The 18,374-nt window shown below is 41.1% G+C and overlaps 1 protein-coding gene and 2 non-coding genes across 3 annotated transcripts in view; 1 reads left to right on the top strand and 2 right to left on the bottom strand.

The window, feature by feature from the left end:
- The window catches only part of LOC124711493 (cytochrome P450 4C1-like), a 187,127-nt gene extending 170,762 nt beyond the window's left edge, over positions 1-16,365 (bottom strand). The window contains exon 1 of the mRNA XM_047241603.1: positions 16,157-16,365. Coding sequence (XP_047097559.1) covers positions 16,157-16,365 — 209 coding nt within the window. The remainder of the gene's footprint in view (positions 1-16,156) is intronic.
- Positions 11,452-11,526, bottom strand: Trnal-caa. The gene has a single exon. It is a non-coding gene; the product is annotated as a tRNA-Leu (tRNA).
- Positions 11,683-11,757, top strand: Trnaa-cgc. The gene has a single exon. It is a non-coding gene; the product is annotated as a tRNA-Ala (tRNA).
- Positions 16,366-18,374: the final 2,009 nt, after the last annotated feature.

Raw genomic sequence — 18,374 nt, 5'->3', positions numbered from 1 at the left:
ACAACACAGGAACAATAAAGGGATTTCAATACCAATTTCGTGTTCGTGAGCATACTAAATTTTGTGTTAGACCATACGTAATTCCGGCACATTATAGGGACCGTGTTAGAACAGAAATACAATCTATGCTTGACGAGGGCATTATTGAGCCTGCAGTAAGCTCATACAACAATCCATTACATGTTGTTGAGAAGAAAAATGGATCGATCAGATTTGTCTTAGATTCGAGGCAAATCAATACTATCATCATTCCTGAAACAGACAGGCTGCAAACGATGGAAGAACTTCTTCAAAATTTTAATGGCGTAAAAGTGTTGTCTTCTATTGATCTCAGATCCAGCTTTTATCAGATCGAACTTCATCCAGAATGTAGAAAATACACAGCTTTCCTTTGTTTCGGCGTTTGTTATCAGTTTCGGAAACTTCCTTTTGGCTTGAACATTTCTTCGGCAGCATTCATTCGCGGGCTAAATTCCATATTACCTGAGTTTTTAAAATGTCACATCACCTTATATGTGGACGATATTCTGATAGCAGAAGCCTCGTGGGAACAACACAATCGCATCCTCAACAGCGTGTTACATATTTTTGCAGAATCTGGAATTACAGTTAACTTGGAAAAGTCTGAATTTGGTAGGACAATGGTGAAGTTTTTGGGACATATTATTTCTTCTGAAGGTATTCAGCCAGATCCCGAAAAGTTAGAAGCAGTAAGAGCCATTCCAGTTCCATCCACAAAAAAACAAGTCCGCAGTTTTCTAGGTCTTGTAAATTTTTACCGTCGTTTTCTGAATATGCAAATTCTTGTTACACCAAAACTTTGTTCTCTCACTGGAAAAAATACTATTTGGAACTGGGACGAACAAGCACAGTTGGAATTCAATTCTTTGAAAGAATCGCTACTTAACGCGCCAATACTAGCTCATCCAGATCTGTCACAAGATTTCTGCCTTAGCACGGATTCTTCTAAAGTCGGTCTTGGTGCCCATTTATTTCAAGAAGCCATAGAAAATGACACTACTGTTGAGAAAACCATTGCTTTTGCTGGCCGAGTGCTAACAAAATCTGAAAAAAATTATTCCGTTACTGAATTAGAAGCTTTAGCTATCGTTTGGGCATTTAACAAATTCCGTTTCTTTCTTTCTGGTAAGCACGTAAAAGTATACAGTGATCATCGCGCATTACAATTTCTTATGTCTTCAAAATTAAATCATGACAGGTTAAAACGTTGGGCATTGTTTCTGCAAGAATTCCGCTTCACAAGAGTCTACATTCCCGGCAAGGAGAACATTGTTGCGGACGCACTGTCACGCGCACCGGCTGGGCTTGAGAAAAGTAACACAGAAGGCAACCTCGAGAAAAATTTCAGTATTCTTTACATTCAGAAAGTCGCCTTTGAAAACTTCATCACCACATCTTTAAAGGACATTGCTCATGAACAAGATAAAGATCCGATTTGGAAAGACATCAAGAGCAAATGGCATGAAAAGACACACACAGATTCAGCATTATTACCTGGTTAGAAACAACATACTCTTCAAACGCTGCACTGTTGATGACAAGCTATGGGTACTTTGCATTCCAGACGATTCTGTTAATAAGCTCATTTGGTACATTCATTTCAGCTACGCACATTTTGGTCCACGAAAATGTTATCATATTCTTCGAACGACTTGTTATTTTAACAATATGGAAAAGAGAATTCGAAGAGTCTTGTCTATTTGTAAACTTTGTCAAAAGGCGAAACCATCTACTGTCTCACATCGTGCTCCGTTGTTTCCTATTATTCCTTCTAAATTAAAAGAATTTGCTGCTGTTGATCTCTTGAGACCGCTTGTCAGAACATCTAATGGATTTTTGTACGTTCTAGTCGCTGTTGAACTTACTTCAAAATTTGTTTCTTTCACTCCGTAACGTAAAGCCACTGGACGGTCTGTATGCAATGCCTTTGTTAAAAATTTCTTACGTGAAGTTGGACATGTTAGTAAAGTCATTTCAGATAATGGACCGCAATTCAGATCTGCTGTTTGGTCACGCATGCTTCGGAATCATAAAATCAAACCTGTTTTTATTTCATTGTACTCACCACATTGTAACCCCTCCGAACGGATTATGAAAGAAATCAATAAGCTTTGCAGACTTTATTGTCACAGAAAGCATCAGCATTGGGACAGATATTTACACTTATTTCAAACCGTGCTGAATGAAATGCCTCATGACTCCACTGCTTTACCACCTACTCTTGTACTGAAGAATGAAGAACCACCGAACAGAATCAGAGAGCTTGTACCTTTCCCGAATACACGTAAACTTCGACACAAAGACATAATTGATTTGGCTATTAAAAATATAAAATCTGCAGCAGACAAAAGGAGAAAACTACACGGTAAAGCAAATGCAAAGAAATTATATATTGGTCAGAAAGTTCTCATTAAAGCTCATTCATTGTCACATAAGAAGAAACACTTGAGTCACAAATTCTTTCTGGTTTACAATGGACCTTACAGAATCCGATGTATACCACATGATAATTGCGTTGAAGTTGAAACTCTGCATACTAGGAAGAGTAAAGGTTTACACCACATTTCACATGTAAAACCGTTTATTGAAAAATAATCTGCTTTTTAACTTTGTCTTTGCCATATAACTTTTCACTTTACATTACTAGTATGCTTTATCAGACTTAGAATCTGTTAATATGCAACAATGTTTGAAGTTAAATATCCAATCAAGAACCAAGAGAACTTATTTAAACAGAAATTACGAATGCATTGTTATAGTGAACAGACGTCACAGTGTCATTGTGTGTGTACATTCTTGCGTGTTAGTTGCATGATTACGTAACGACTATAAGGCTTACATACTTAGAACATTTACCAGTACTGCTAATGAGATTTTAATGCAACATTTTGATTTACTTGAAAATACATTCTGGATTTAAAGTACTTTCTGTGAGATACCAGATGACACAGTGGTTAGTTTATGTGACAGCTACACGATTTTATCACGATGCTACTAATGAGTGACAATATACAATGTTGCTTTTGCAGTATTTCTGTTTTATTTCTGCACAGTTTTTCTGTATTATTCTGGAAAGTAAAACATGTTTTAGTAGTAACTTTGATGGTATAGCTACAATGAGACAGCCTTTTTCGTAGCACAACAATATGTTACATTATAGTGCTTTCTTGATCACGGTAAGGTACGTAATAACTACGGTATCCATACGCAAAGCATTTCACTTTCGTTTATGATGAGGTAAGTATATTGACTTCAGCTGAACTTTGCTTACAGAGGACGACACTTCCACAGAATTATCTTACAGCAAGACGCACATTTAGCGCTACAGGAGACGCATTTGAGAGTTTAATTTTGTACTTAAGCCATTTATTTTTCAAGATTTTTGAATTACAAAGAAAGTTTTCCATGATACATTTCATTCCATTGCTGTAATCTGTAACACCTGAGGGTATAATTACATTAATCCTCAGGGGGGGTACACGCTTACTTTGTGTACCATGTGTTTGGCAAGCACAAGGAGCCCTAGGTAATATGGTATTTGCTTACACAACTTTACACATCGGTACCATATTTCTCTAACACAGAATTACACAGCTATCTGATCATTTAACTGAGAGAGACAAACTTTTTTACTACATCAGTGACAAATGTTTATGTAATTACACAGTTGGATAACTTCACACTTATGAAATTGTATTTTGTCAGTACTTTGTGAACTCTTCATATTTTTTCGGAACCATTGTGATACTATGAGAGCTTTGAATGATGTATTTGGTATGGGATCATGATTTTTAAAGTACGTTTGAGGCAGATGACACTTTTGACATGAGCAGAGAATTTTTTTAGGTTTTGAAATTATTGGAGGAAGCTACAAGGATTTTGAGAGTTGACTGAGGTGTTATGATGTTATTATTACGATGACTATGTGTATTAAGCTGTTGCGGTATGTTTATGATCAATAAGCTGACGCTATATGAGTTATTTGATAATGCTACATATTTATTATGATGAAATATTGAAGAAGTGTCGACGAATATTTATATGTGTAATAAGGTAAGGAATAATGAGTAGTGGTTAGGGACTCTGACTTGTGAAAAAGGATGTTGGAAACCAAGAATCGTACTTTAAGAGTTATGAAATGTGTGTATATGCGTAATGTATCACAATGCCGGCAAAAAGTTTTTGTACGCTGTTATATTTATAGGATTTTGTTTCTACACATTCGTAACGCAAATTCTCGACCTCTGAAATTTTTTTTTATATGAGACTGTCACTGTAGCGCAAACTGCTGTCGTAAATATTTCGGTAAGGAAGCTAAGTGACCCAGGTGGCGCCCAGGTGTGCCAGTCGCCTGGAGAAAAAGCCATTAGTGTGTGCCTTTCAGAGGCACAGGTGGAGAAAAAAAGGAGGCCATTATCCTCACTATTGACATTCCTTTGTAGAAAGCATCACAAATACGACACGCTCATTACTTGGAGAGATACTTACATCTGCACACCTGATTATGACAAGTGTCTTTCAACGAGAGTTGAGAGAATTTCTACTAACTTATGAAATGTCACATGACTATTTAATGATATTTTTATGCTTTGCTTTTTATAGTTGCTTATTTTGTTTAATATCTAGTTTCTAGCTGCACTGCAGCATTGGTTAAAATAGAATTTTATAGATGTACTAACATAAATATTTTCTGTCTACAGATCCAGTAAATACTAATTTTGTTATACACTTCCCAAAACATGAGGGAGCACAAAGACATTTCCCTTCATAGGAACTGCATACATAATTTACTTTTCAAGTACTTGGTAATTTTTATGGTAGAATAAGTTGTGGTGGACCACTTTAATTACATAGATATTAAGATGTGAATAGACATTTCCCTTATCTGCATTGTTGACTTTAGTGTACTATTGTTTCTGCTTGAGCTTTGTCATGCTTAGGTATAAGTTATAGCATTTACTGCTGCTGTTTGCCAGGCATAGTGTTACTAAATTTCACTTTGTATTACTCTTTTAAGCCAGTTTTACTACGAATTTATTTTTCTTGTTTGCTGCACAGTGCCTTATATTAGTTGCAATATTGCAATTGCTTTGCCAATTTGAATTTTTTTGTCATTGATATTTGTGTTAATTGTTTTGTGCTGCTGCATTGCATCGTCCCTTAGTTTAGCATCTGAGCTCAGTAGATTTAAGTTAGCTTAAGAGGGGGTAGACTATATAAGAAATTAACTATGATGAATTGGAAGAAATGCATTGAGAAGCTATAAGAAAATGGTTTGTCCAAAAAAGTATTTTGAAAGAAGATATGAACCAAAAAAGTAGGGTTTAGGGACAACAGGTATAGGTAGGATTTTCTTGGAAATAAATGATGAGGTAAGATAATGGAAAATAAATAATGAGGTAAGAAATATGAGAACATATAAATACAGAAAGCATGCTTGAATAGGATTTTTTTGGTGGAAACAAATGTTGAAATAAGACGAAAGATCTATGGAATGAAGTTTTGGGTTGGACTGCAGTACCAAATGTCACACTGAAAACGAACCCTGTCCTTTCCTTTTGTATTATTCCGCTATGTGTTGATGTACCCTTGTGTATTTATCTTTTTCCTGTCTTTATGTGTTTAGCTAACAAGATTCATGTTGTAGAATTTTTCAAATACTATGTTATTTTCTTTGTAAAGATGTTTAGACATTGTTTATTCTGTTTTGTTTTAATGCTCATGTGTGAAGTTGATGTTTCAAAAGTTATTCTGATCTTTTGTGTATGTACTTATGTCATAATTCCTGTAACACTGATGTATATGTTTATTTCTATTCTTTTGTAAAGCCCCTATTACTACAAATGTTATCTGTATTGTTATGTTCTTTAATGATGTATTTTGTACCTTTGTTATTGTATTTTTATGTCATCAAATTGTAATTATTACCAGTTCTTCAAATTAAGTATCATTTCACTGCACACGTTTCTGTTGGCCATAATATATGCACAGTATGTGAGAAGTTGGGACTGTTAGTGTTTGCACGTGTGTTAAAAATTCAGCAAGGGACTGGATAACAGCATTGCTGGTTCTAAGGACATTTCAAAAAAAAAAATTTGTGAGTGCACGAGTGGTGGTTTATGGACTTGCTATATTGTCTGCAAGACTCTTCGATGGTGATTGTGTACCTGCACAGTCGCAACAGATGGTTGCTGGCCGTCTCTACAAGGACTACAGTGGGTCTGCATCTTTGATGGCCCACCAATACCATTATTTCTACAAGGGCTGCAGTGGGTCTGCACCTCTGGTGGCCCACCAATACCACAATCACTACCAGGACTGCAGTGGGTCTGCACCTCTGGTGGCCCATCAATACTGTAATCTCTACCAGGACTACAGTGGGTCTACTCTGTGATGACCTACCTACCAATATTCTTCAAAACTTCGACTGACTCTGCGGTGGGTTTGCTCTGTTGTGGCCCATTACCTGTCTGCATGTCGATAGTCAGCACTGTCTATCCGTTGGAAGGACAACACTACTTCTTCAAGCTGCATGGAAATCCACTACTTCCGCGTGCATTTTCTTTTACTGCTCAGACTTTGAGGAAAAAAAAACACTGCAGTTTTACTCTGATGAATGATCAGGACTGTCTTTATGGACTGTGAGAAAATTTTAGCTTTTGACCAACATTGTATTAATAAGTGTGTGCATTTGATATTTTTCTTACTGTAATTATGAAATTTTTTTTCAAATCTGTATTGGCCAGTGCCCAAAACAATTTGTAAAATTTTTTTGTGGGGAGTATGGGGGCTATGTAAGTAGGCTGTTTATGTTTTCTTACTGGCAACGCCACGTAGCGCTCTGTATGAAAATCACTGGCTGTGCTGTGTGCAGTCTGTGGCTAGTTTGCATTGTTGTCTGCCATTGTAGTGTTGGGCAGCGGCAGCTGGATGTGAACAGCGCGTAGCGTTGCGCAGTTGGAGGTGAGCCGCCAGCAGTGGTGGATGTGGAGAGAGAAATGGCGGAGTTTTGATATTTGTAAGAATGGATGTTATGAACTCCTATATATATTATGACTTTTGATGACTATTAAGGTAAATACATTGTTTGTTCTCTATCAAAATCTTTCATTTGCTAACTATGCCTATCAGTAGTTAGTGCCTTCCGTAGTTTGAATCTTTTATTTAGCTGGCAGTAGTGGCGCTCGCTGTATTGCAGTAGTTCCAGTAACGAAGATTTTTGTGAGGTAAGCGGTTTGTGAAACGCATAGGTTAATGTTAGTCAGGGCCATTTTTTTTTTTTTGTAGGGATTTTTGAAAGTCAGATTGCGTTGCGCTAAAAATATTGTGTGTCAGTTTAAGCACAGTCGTATATAAATTTTTAAAAAGGGGATGTTTCAGTTAGTATGACCTCTATGGTTCATGCCCCTACTATCTTCTTACAATCGATCAACTCTCATCCATGTTGTCACGAATGTCTTCTTCAAAGATTCTTTGCAATGAAATGAAATGTCGTGTGGCTAGGGCCTCCCGTCGGGTAGACCGTTCGCCTGGTGCAAGTCTTTCGAGTTGAAGCCACTTCGGCGACCTACGCGTCGATGGGGGCCACAGTAAAAGTATATACCTCCATGTAAAAAAAGGTTTGATTATTTGGCAGCTATAAACTTTAAAAACTATTTGCACATGTCAGAAAATTGGCCACAGTGTCCGATATATCTTACGGAAAACCGCACCTGCAGAGGCCACTACATTTGATTTACTCGTCACTCGCTGTCCCCAGGAACTCATTTCAAAAACAAATTGAAATCATACCTCCTTGACAACTCCTTCTATACCATAGATGAATTCTTGAATATGACTAAATAAATCTGGAGATATAATGCTTGCATTTTGTGCCATTTAAGGGAATGGGATAGATAATAGAAATATTTAGGTATAACACTATAATGTAAACAAAAAACCTTGTTCCCTGTGCGCATTTCTTGTGCATTTGACACGTTCCACATCATAATGGGTTTTCCGTGCTATCTATCAATGGAACACGTAACTAACTAACTAACTTTCGTAATGGGAACTGTCTGATTATCCTGTATTACCAAATGCTACTCGATAAACGTGGACTATTAAAACTTCAGTTCAACTAGAAATATCCTGGTTCATCATACTCGCATCGCAAACCGAGTAGAAAGAGAATCTGAAACATAATTCAAGCTAATTTGCATTGTAAAACGACTAACGCCAAGTTTTACCTTAATTCAGAGTTCTGTCTATGTGATAATTTACAGCAAGACTGCAATAATAATGTGAACAGCTTGCTGTTTGATATATAGGTAATGTTTTGCACATCACACTACGAACATAATGAAGAAGGTGCTTGCATAATTAGCCCGGGAGAATTGAGGAATGTTGTGCTCATTGTAGTAATGGATTGCTCAAACCAGAATAAATGTGTAAATATGGGCCCTATTGATGTTTGTATAGAATTCCAATCTGCAAAAATTTTACCGTAGACATAGCGGCTTATGCATTATGACCGTGTAGCCAATTATTGAGTGCTAAACACAGTTGTACAAAGACTATGTAAATGAATGGATGTAGTATCACACCTAAAGCATTTAACGATGGTATCTCAATTTCGTAAATATTACCATCGATACCCACCGGTTCCATGATGAACACGGTAACTTCATGGTAAATAATACAGAATTCATTGCTTCCAGCAACTTTCAGAACAAATGTAGCACCGCAAAATCCACTCAGAGATGTTAAATTTATCAAAATGTGAATATTTCAGTATGGTTGATACATAATTACCACAGAATACACTGGAATGATCCAGAATTTACTTACACAAATATGGGAATAACCCTCACGACCTTTGATCGTAAAGATACAACTGTTTTTGAAAATGGTAGTGAGCACGCAACTTGGATCCGGCCGTATACAGAAACACCCCAGCACGGAATCTACACTACTGGCCATTAAAATTGCTACACCACGAAGATGACGTGCTACAGACACGAAATTTAACCGACAGGAAGAAGATGCTGTGATATGCCAATGATTAGCTTTTCAGAGCATTCACAAAAGGTTGGCGCCGGTGGCAACACCTACAACGTGCTCACATAAGAAAGTTTCCAAACGATTTCTCATACACAAACAGCAGTTGACCGGTTTTGCCTGGTGAAACGTTGTTGTGATGCCTCGTGTAAGGAGGTAAAATGCGTACCATCACGTTTCTGACTTCGATAAAGGTCGGATTTTAGCCTATCTCGATTGCGGTTTATCGTATCGCGACACTGCTGCTCGCGTTGGTCGAGATCCAATGACTGTTAGTAGACTATGGAATCGGTGGGTTCAGGAGGGTAATTCGGAACGCCGTGCTGGATCCCGACGGCCTCGTATCAACTGCAGTCGAGATGACAGGCATCTTATCCGCATGGCTGTAACGGATCGTGAAGGAACGTCTCGATCCCTGAGTCAACAGATGGTGACGTTTGCAAGACAAGAACCATCGGCACGAACACTTCGACGACGTTTGGAGCGGCACAGACTATCAGCTCGGAGACCATGGCTACAGTTACCCTTGACGCTGCATCACAGACAGGAGTGCCTGCGATGGTGTACTCAACGACGAACCTGGGTGAACGAATGGCAAAACGTCACTTTTTCGGATGAATCCAGGTTCTGTGTACAGCGTCATGATGGTCGCATCCGTGTTCGGCGACATCGCGGTGAACGCACATTGCATGCGTGTATTCGTCATCGCCATATTGGCGTATCACCAGGCGTGATGGTATGGGGTGCCACTGGTTACACGTCTCGGTCACCTCTTGTTCACTCACTTTGAACAGTGGACGTTACATTTCAGATGTGTTATGGCCCGTGGCTCCACCCATCAAAAAAAAAAAAAGGTTCAAATGGCTCTGAGCACTATGGGACTTAACATCTGTGGTCATCAGTCCCCTAGAACTACTTAAACCTAACTAACCTAAGGACATCATACACATCCATGCCCGAGGCAGGATTCGAACCTGCGACCGTAGCGGTCACGCGGCTCCACCCTTCATTCGATCCCTGCAAAACCCTACATTTCAGCAGGATAATGCACGACCGCATGTTACAGGTTCTGTACGGGCCTTTCTAGATACACAAAATGTTCGACTGCTGCCCTAGCCAGCACATCCTCCAGATCTCTCACCAATTGAAAACGTCTGGTCAATAGTGGCCGAGCAACTGGCTCGTCACAATACGCCAGTCACTGCTCTTGATGAACTGTGGTATCGTGTTGAAGCTGCATGGGCAGCAGTACCTGTACACGCCATCCAAGCTCTGTTTGACTCAATGCCCAGGCGTATCAAGGCCGTTATTACGGCCAGAGGTGGTTGTTCTGGGTACTGATTTCTCAGGATCTATGCACCCAAATTGCGTGAAAATGTAATCACATGTCAGTTCTAGTACAATATATTTGTCCAATGGATACCCGTTTATCATCTGCATTTCTTCTTGGTGTAGCAATTTTAATGGCCAGTAGTGTAGAACAGTATGACTGTGCAGGTCTAAGCCTTTTAAAGAAGAAGAAAAATAACTCTGCCCTTATTAAATTTAATGACGAATAATTTTTTTTTTTAAAAAGGAATAATATTATATATGTCAGCTACATTCACACCACGTCACCGCACGCTGACAACTTTCACTTGAGTGAAGCAGATGCACCGACTTCGCCACATATCGTCGCACCTGCGCCATTACCTCACCAGTGGCTGGCATATAACCGAGGATCGTTTCGTGGTTACTTTATCATTGACATAATGAAGCACAGTAGTGGCAACAACACTGATGACACAGCTAGCTAAGTGGCAGCCAGAAGAGTGACGCAGTGTGGACCAAGAGAACTGAAATGGCTGGTTCAAATGGCTCTGAGCACTATGGGACTCAACTGCTGAGGTCATTAGTCCCCTAGAACTTAGAACTAGTTAAACCTAACTAACCTAAGGACATCACAAACATCCATGCCCGAGGCAGGATTCGAACCTGCGACCGTAGCGGTCTTGCGGTTCCAGACTGCAGCGGCTTTAACCGCACGGCCACTTCGGCCGGCAGAACTGAAATACTTTTGTGTGTATTCGAAAATGTTCTAGAACGTTTTTATTTATATGAGGTGTATTGTTACAGAAGTCAGTCAGATGGTCCCGGGTGACGATGTTATCGTCACATCCGATGATGACGCTGTCAGCCACGTGACAACAGATGGACTGACTGCAGGTAGTGTCTGAGTGTAAGCACTGAAGATATTGTGTGTGTGTGTGTGTGTGTGTGTGTGTTTTTCATGCTCATCTAAACTGTGAGTGGCTGATTGCAGAATAGCTCTAACGCAAGCAGCAATTCAAACATGTCCACCAAAACAAAAAATTACTTAGAATGTGAAACTTCCTGGCAGATTAAAACTGTGTGCCCGACCGAGACTCGAACTCGGGACCTTTGCCTTTTGCGGGCAAGTGCTCTACCAACTGAGCTACCGAAGCACGACTCATGCTCGGTCCTCACAGCTTTACTTCTGCCAGTACCTCGTCTCCTACCTTCCAAACTTTACACAAGCTCTCCTGCGAACCTTGCAGAACCAGCACTCCTGAAAGAAAGGATACTGGCAGAAGTAAAGCTGTGAGGGCGGGGCGTGAGTCGTGCTTGGGTAGCTCAGTTGGTAGAGCACTTGCCCGCGCAAGGCAAAGGTCCCGAGTTCGAGTCTCGGTCCGGCACACAGTTTTAATCTGCCAGGAAGTTTCATATCAGCGCACACTCCGCTGCAGAGTGAAAATCTCATTCTGGATACTTAAAATGTGCTTGACTGATGGTTTGATTTTCGAGTAATGACTGAGGAAAAGCAAGTGCAGTAGTAGGTATAGAACGACATGTAAGGGGCTGTGAAATGAAAACGAGACAGCTAGATAAAAAAAGTGCGCAAGCTCGTTGTTATTTCGCAAGTAATAGCCGTAACTCTTAATACTGTGAGACAAGACAGTCAGTGGCTTCGAAGATAAATGTTTGCGATTGCCTACGGAGCTGCAATCGTACCAAAGCATGTACCTCTTCGTCCGAATCAAATCCACGGCCACAAATGGCTTTCTTCATGGCTCCAGAAATATGGGAAACACTGGGGAGGGATCGGAACTGTACGGAGGGTGTGTGAGACGTCCCGTGGAAACTCCTGCAGCACACTCGAAACATGTGGGCCAGCCCACAACAGCATGCACAAGTCTCGCTGGAAGGCCCTTACACATACTCCACATAGTCCCAGTCTCTTCCCATTCGTTTTCCATACTTCTGGAGCCACGAAGAAAGACGTTTCCGGCCGTTGATTTTCTTCCACAGTGAAACTCGACGAAACCACGCTACTGACGTATCTTGTACGATTCCATAGCAGATTCAGAATAAGAGCGCATGGTGTGAGTATGTGTGTTTAGCAGGAGTTTAATACCTGTAACGTAGAGGAATATGCAGGGTCTTACATGGCACGTACGCACACCTCCTTGCAGGTGTATCTGAACAGTTCGATAGTGTATGTGCCTGGGAATCTACAGACTGGATTCTGTCTTCTACTACACCATGCTTGGGTTGCCGTGGGATGTGATGTTCAAAACGACACGTCTCGTATTCGAGCTTTCAACCGATGTCGAACTGCTGTTCTTCGAGAACGAGATTCGCGGTGTACTTTGTGACAGAGGCAAATAACCCGCGAACTGGTGAGTTGTACTACAGAACATGCCCTGATTCAAGTTAAATCCTGTGCATGGATGTTAACAATTGATACGGATTCACCATGCAAGTTTCTACCTATTTGTAGGGTTTGAATGGTTGAGTCAAGCTGAATTAGATCGATTATATTTCTGAACTGTGGCAGATTATTTTAATGTAGGATATGTCTTGCGAGTAGACATGGAGTAGGGTAATAGTTTGTAGGACAAATGCAGCAACTTCCTGCCAAGCCCAAAAGACGAATTCCCGTGACGCAGTGCACATCCTACTCTGACCATAACGCTGTGGGACGAAACAAGATATAGCATTATTACAGAAACCTCTGGCAGCGTCTCAGTTTGGGCCTGGAACTGAATAGACCCACCTGCATTACTGAATTCAATCAAAAGCCTCGGCTGCAGGAGTGCACCCGAAAAACATCATGCGCATTGTGGTTGTTGTTAAATATAGTTTTATGAATTAATAGCTCGATTCTTCGTGAGACAATGGAAAATACTAGGAAACACCGCGCTGTTAAATTAGTAAATAGTGGAAGGGGCGCTGGAGAGCTGGACAGTAGACTGCCAAGCCAGATTTTAAACGCGCTACAGTCTTCCACGATGAATTTATAGCCGTAGAGTTGGTGAAGTTTTCGATAAATTCACGAAACATGTTCTCCAGGTGTTCTATTTTCATTAACAGTTTGTGAAAACTTATTTCAAAGACCGAAGTTGTTCTGTATAGTTACAGACAGATTCATTTGTCCATGAAGTGTCGTGGTTGGCTTTAAAGGTCAGCCTGTGTTTGTATTGAGCGGCATGCAAAAATGGCAGAAATATGTATGTCTCGACTAAAGGTGGAGCCGCATTCGCACGTCGAAGACCGGACACAAGTCTCAGTTTGTTTATCGTCAGCTGTGCAAGCGAATTACAACTGAAGTACACTCGACACGGCTAATAATGCGTCCGTGGACACAGTCGCAACTCGTTCGGTATCCCTTCAAGTTAAGGAAGGGACAGGTTACGGGAGCTCACGTAACCACCGTGATGACGGAAAGACATCGAGTAAAACAGAAGTGATTTCAGGCGTTCCCCAAGATAGTGTTATAGGCCCTTTGCTGTTCCTTATCTATACAAACGATTTGGGAGACAATCTGAGCAGCCGTCTTCGGTTGTTTGCAGATGACGCTGTGGTTTATCGACAAATAAAGTCATCAGAAGATCAAAACAAATTGCAAAACGATTTAGAAAAAATAGCTGAATTGTGCGAAAAGTGGCAGTTGGCCCTAAATAACGAAAAGTGTGAGGTCATCCACGTGAGTGCTAAAAGGAACTCGTTAAACTTCGGTTACACGATAAATTAGTCTAATCTAAAAGTCGTAAATTCAACTAAATACCTAGGTATTACAATTACGAACAACTTAAATTGGAAAGAACACGTAGAAAATGTTGTGGGGAAGGCTGACCAAAGGCTGCGTTTTATTGGTAGGACACTTAGAAAATGCAACAGACCTACTAAGGAGACTGCCTACGCTACGCTTGTCCGCCCTCTTTTAGAATACTGCTGCGCGGTGTGGGATAGGACTGACGGAGTACATCGAAAAAGTTCAAAGAAAGGCAGCACGTTTTGTATTATCGCGAAATATGGGAGAGAGTGTCACAGAAATGATACAGGATTTGGGCTGGAAATCGTTAAATGAAAGGCGTTTTTTCGTTGCGACGGAATCTTCTCACGAAATTCCAATCGCCAACTTTCTCCTCCGAATGCAAAAATATTTTGTTGACACCGACCTACATAGGGCGGAACGATCACCATGATAAAATAACGGAAATCAGTGCTCACACGGAAAGATGTACGTGTTCATTCTTTCCGCGCGCTATACGAAATTGGAATAATAGAGAATTGTGAAGCTGGTTCGATGAACCCTCTGCCAGGTACTTAAATGTGATTTGTAGAGTATCGATGTAGATGTAAATGTAGATGCGCGTGTTAAGGCACGTGTCCACTAGGAAGTGACTTGTGGATGCACTTACTGATGTGTTTACACAAGAACAAGAACTTGCGCAAATTCACTTCTGCAACTCATCTCGACAAGTTAAGTTCAGGACCTTGTAACTATTTGCAGAAGTGTTTCCACATAAGACGCGTCGTGAGTTCGCCAAGTGTATTTTCACATTGTCGTGTTAAATACTAGGACAGTCGCCATCGTTGTTGCATTACCATTATTGAAGAAGAATAATGACGAAAATAAAAGAAGTCAAGAAGAAAAAGAAATGTTTGGGCGAAGAAATGGATACAGAGAGGTGTACATATTTATCAAGAAACACTACTGAAAATATTAAAATCCGAGGACTTGGTGCAGATCGAGAACTTTACGAGAATGTGGTGCGCTATTTTCGAGAAATCTCTTCTCGATTGTACAATAAAATATTTGAAATCAGGACAGAAAGGTGCTTTAATCTAGATCAGGGGTCTCCAAACTTTTAGTCCGCGGGCCACATTGACTCCTCCACGAAGTCATAAGGGCCAAGATCTACCTAGTGGGATTAAAGCACCCTAGCACTCCACGATCACCGTAATGTAAGGCTAAAGGAAAGATGAAATCGCAAAAATCTAAGGTTGTGGGAATAGCTAGCACTGAAACGAACTACGATTTTTATTTAATTACATAATTTTGATTGGTGGACGTACCTGACCGAAATTCAGGCGTATTTTATTCTGGCGAATTTCACCGACAAAAAAGTGTGTCACTGCACATTGTTCACGAAAGCGTCCTACAAAGTTAACGAAATCTCAAAATCATTATTAGGAACACCATTACTGCAAGACGTAACAGAGGTGGAGTATGTCAACGCATTGTTATTTCAAGCTGCGCAAGAATAAGTTTAGTTATGTAGTCTTGTAGCGAATAGCAGAGCCAATGTCGCGGTGTATTGGTCGGCCTCGAAACTCAATTGTTAGCAGTATAGGTAGAACCTCAAATATTTGGCGGGCCGAATACCGGGGGTGTCCGGCCAGCTAACGCCGGCCGTAGTTTGGAGACCCCTGGTCTAGATCACCAAGAGACCACCTTTTAACTACTCTTAAAAATGCAAACATTATTTATTACGAATGCAGTTCATTTATGTTTACGCCGAGATTAAAAAGCAGCTAAAATTTAAAGACTCTGTACTGCCATTCTACTTTTTGTTCTGGCGGAACAAAGTAAGCGGCTAATTTTTTCCTCAATTCCTTGGCTGACTGTGCCCATGTATATACGTTTATGGGTTCCCGTGGTAAAATTGTTGGGCTTCATCTGTCTTTGTGCCTATCGAACACACATAAGTTGTGCAAGTTTGAGAGAAACTTCCACCAGCTGACAAGTACTTGCAGCAAGGTGCGACAAACTGTCTGGCGGGAGCCGCCTGTGGAGGGCGCCACCCACCTGCAGGGCGTGCCGTAGCGGCGGCAGGCGCCCGCGAACGCCGCCAGCGGGCCCTCGCCCAGGGAGAGCCGCGGCAGCGCCGGGCCCGCCAGCTGCGCGGAGAAGGCGACGAGGCGCCGCCAGCGCCGCAGTGGCCGGCGCAGCAACCACAGCGCCGCGGCCGCGAGCGCGCACACGCAGGCCGCGGCTACGGCTGGCAGCGGCCACATCCTTCTTCAGTCCGCACGTCCGCCGGCAGGTCGGTCTGGCCGACACTGGCCTGTCCCGCGCTGCGCCCTGCTCTGCCCGAGCGGCGGCCTAGCTGCGTGGAGGGGGCCGCAGCACAATCACAGCTGCTGCCACCTGTGGCTGGCAACTTGTCTCTGTCGAGTGTCACGAGAAAAACAGCCGAATTCTCGTAAAGCGTCCATATCAAAGACCATATATAACATTGACCGCGCTTGTCACGTGCGTCTCGCGGGCCCCGAGGAATCGCTTCATGACGTCATCAGTAAGGCCGAAAGCGTGACAGCGCTGCCTGGTGACTAGACCGTTAAACAACTCTGTTGACGTAATTGACGTCACACGTTGGCCACAGCGTTTGTACAGACTTGCCATCAGCTATTGTTTTGGAACGTTAAATCAATCCAGATTGTTTGAATGAAGCTTCCATTAACAGAATTAAATGTGGAAAGAAGGTTTGAATGCGAATAATCTGGATTATGGTGACACAATAATCCGCAGCGTAGTCAAAGTTACACATTAGAGTCGTACGTGATTGATTGAAGCCAACTGATAACAAATTATTGGTCGAAAGGCAGAGTGATTTATAGCATTACACATATTACGCATTGAGGACAATGTGTATAAATGTTTTTAACGCATGAACTGCAGCTTACCAATGTAGGCTAACTACCACTGAGACGTTTGCAGCACGAATTTGTCTTTGAACCCATACCAGCAGTAGCAAATGCGGAAAAACGAATCAAATGTGGTAAAGGATACGTAGTGGAACGCCCATTGCATTTTTCCAGTTTGTGTACGATATCTGTAAATAATATGCATCAAAACACGTCGGATGATTGTTCATTTTCTAATATATGTTTTTTGGGGATGACCCAGTAGTTTCATTTTTTTATTATGAGAAATGCATTAAATGTGGGAAAGTGCATTTAAATACGCCGCAGACAAATATTAGGCAAAGCCACACGTCTGTCTGTTATCACAACCGTTATTTCTCATTCGCTGTGTTCCACAACTGTCGACGAAATTATCGCTTTTCAACCTAATGTAGACCTCAGACTATGCTACAAATAGTTATTACTCCAGCCAAGGTTTCTAGGGGAAGGGGGCGAAATCCAGTATAGTGCTCTAGCCCAGATATGTGCTCTTGCCCAGTGTGTGTTACCGATATGCTTAAATTTTGATCGCTGTTTTTCTGTAAACAGACAGCTATATGCCAATCACATCTCTCTGTATGTAGTTTCTCAAAAATCCAGTTTAAGTGATCTTAAGATAAAAAGAGCTGAATGAGGGAATATTAATAGATCTAAGCAGTAAGCCTACTGACATCTCAAAATTGTAAGACTGCTATAGATGCAAGTCACTGATTGTCAGAGTGTATCAGTGGGACAAAACATTTGAAGTAAATCACAAAGCTTAGGTTAGTTCAACTATCACTTCTTAATGTAGTTGGCAGTCACAATTTTCTTCCGTATTTTGATGTACATACATACTACACAAGCAACCAAATGGTACCTGGTGGAGGGTACCTTGTACCACTACAAATCATTTTCTTTCCTGTTCCACTCGCAAACAGAGAGAGGGAAGAAAGGCTATCTACCATCCGAGCCCACATTTCTCATGCCTTCTAAATTTTCTCAATAGTGTTGTACAAAAAGAACATTATTTTCCCTCCAGGGATTCTCACATGTGCTTGCAAAGCATCTTCATTATACTCACACATAGTTTGAAATTACTGGTAACCTATATAGCATCCAGACTCTGAGTTGCTTCAATGTGTTGCTTAAATCTGACCTGGATCTCAAACATTGGAGCAGTACTCATGAATGTGTCACATAATTGTTCTATACGGGTGGTGTAAGTGATCTTCCCCTCATTTCCAGTCACAAACTATATTCATCTTCCCAGAGGAAGGAAGTAACAACCCTGAAAGCTAGAAAGGTTGGTTTTTTTAAGTGCTGTTTTTCTCTCATACTTTGTACAAGTCATTTCATAA

This window comes from Schistocerca piceifrons, chromosome 8, assembly GCF_021461385.2.
Source record: "Schistocerca piceifrons isolate TAMUIC-IGC-003096 chromosome 8, iqSchPice1.1, whole genome shotgun sequence".
Taxonomy (NCBI): Eukaryota; Metazoa; Arthropoda; class Insecta; order Orthoptera; family Acrididae; genus Schistocerca; species Schistocerca piceifrons.
Note: the sequence above shows the minus strand (reverse complement) of the source record. Positions and strands in the feature narration are given on the sequence as shown.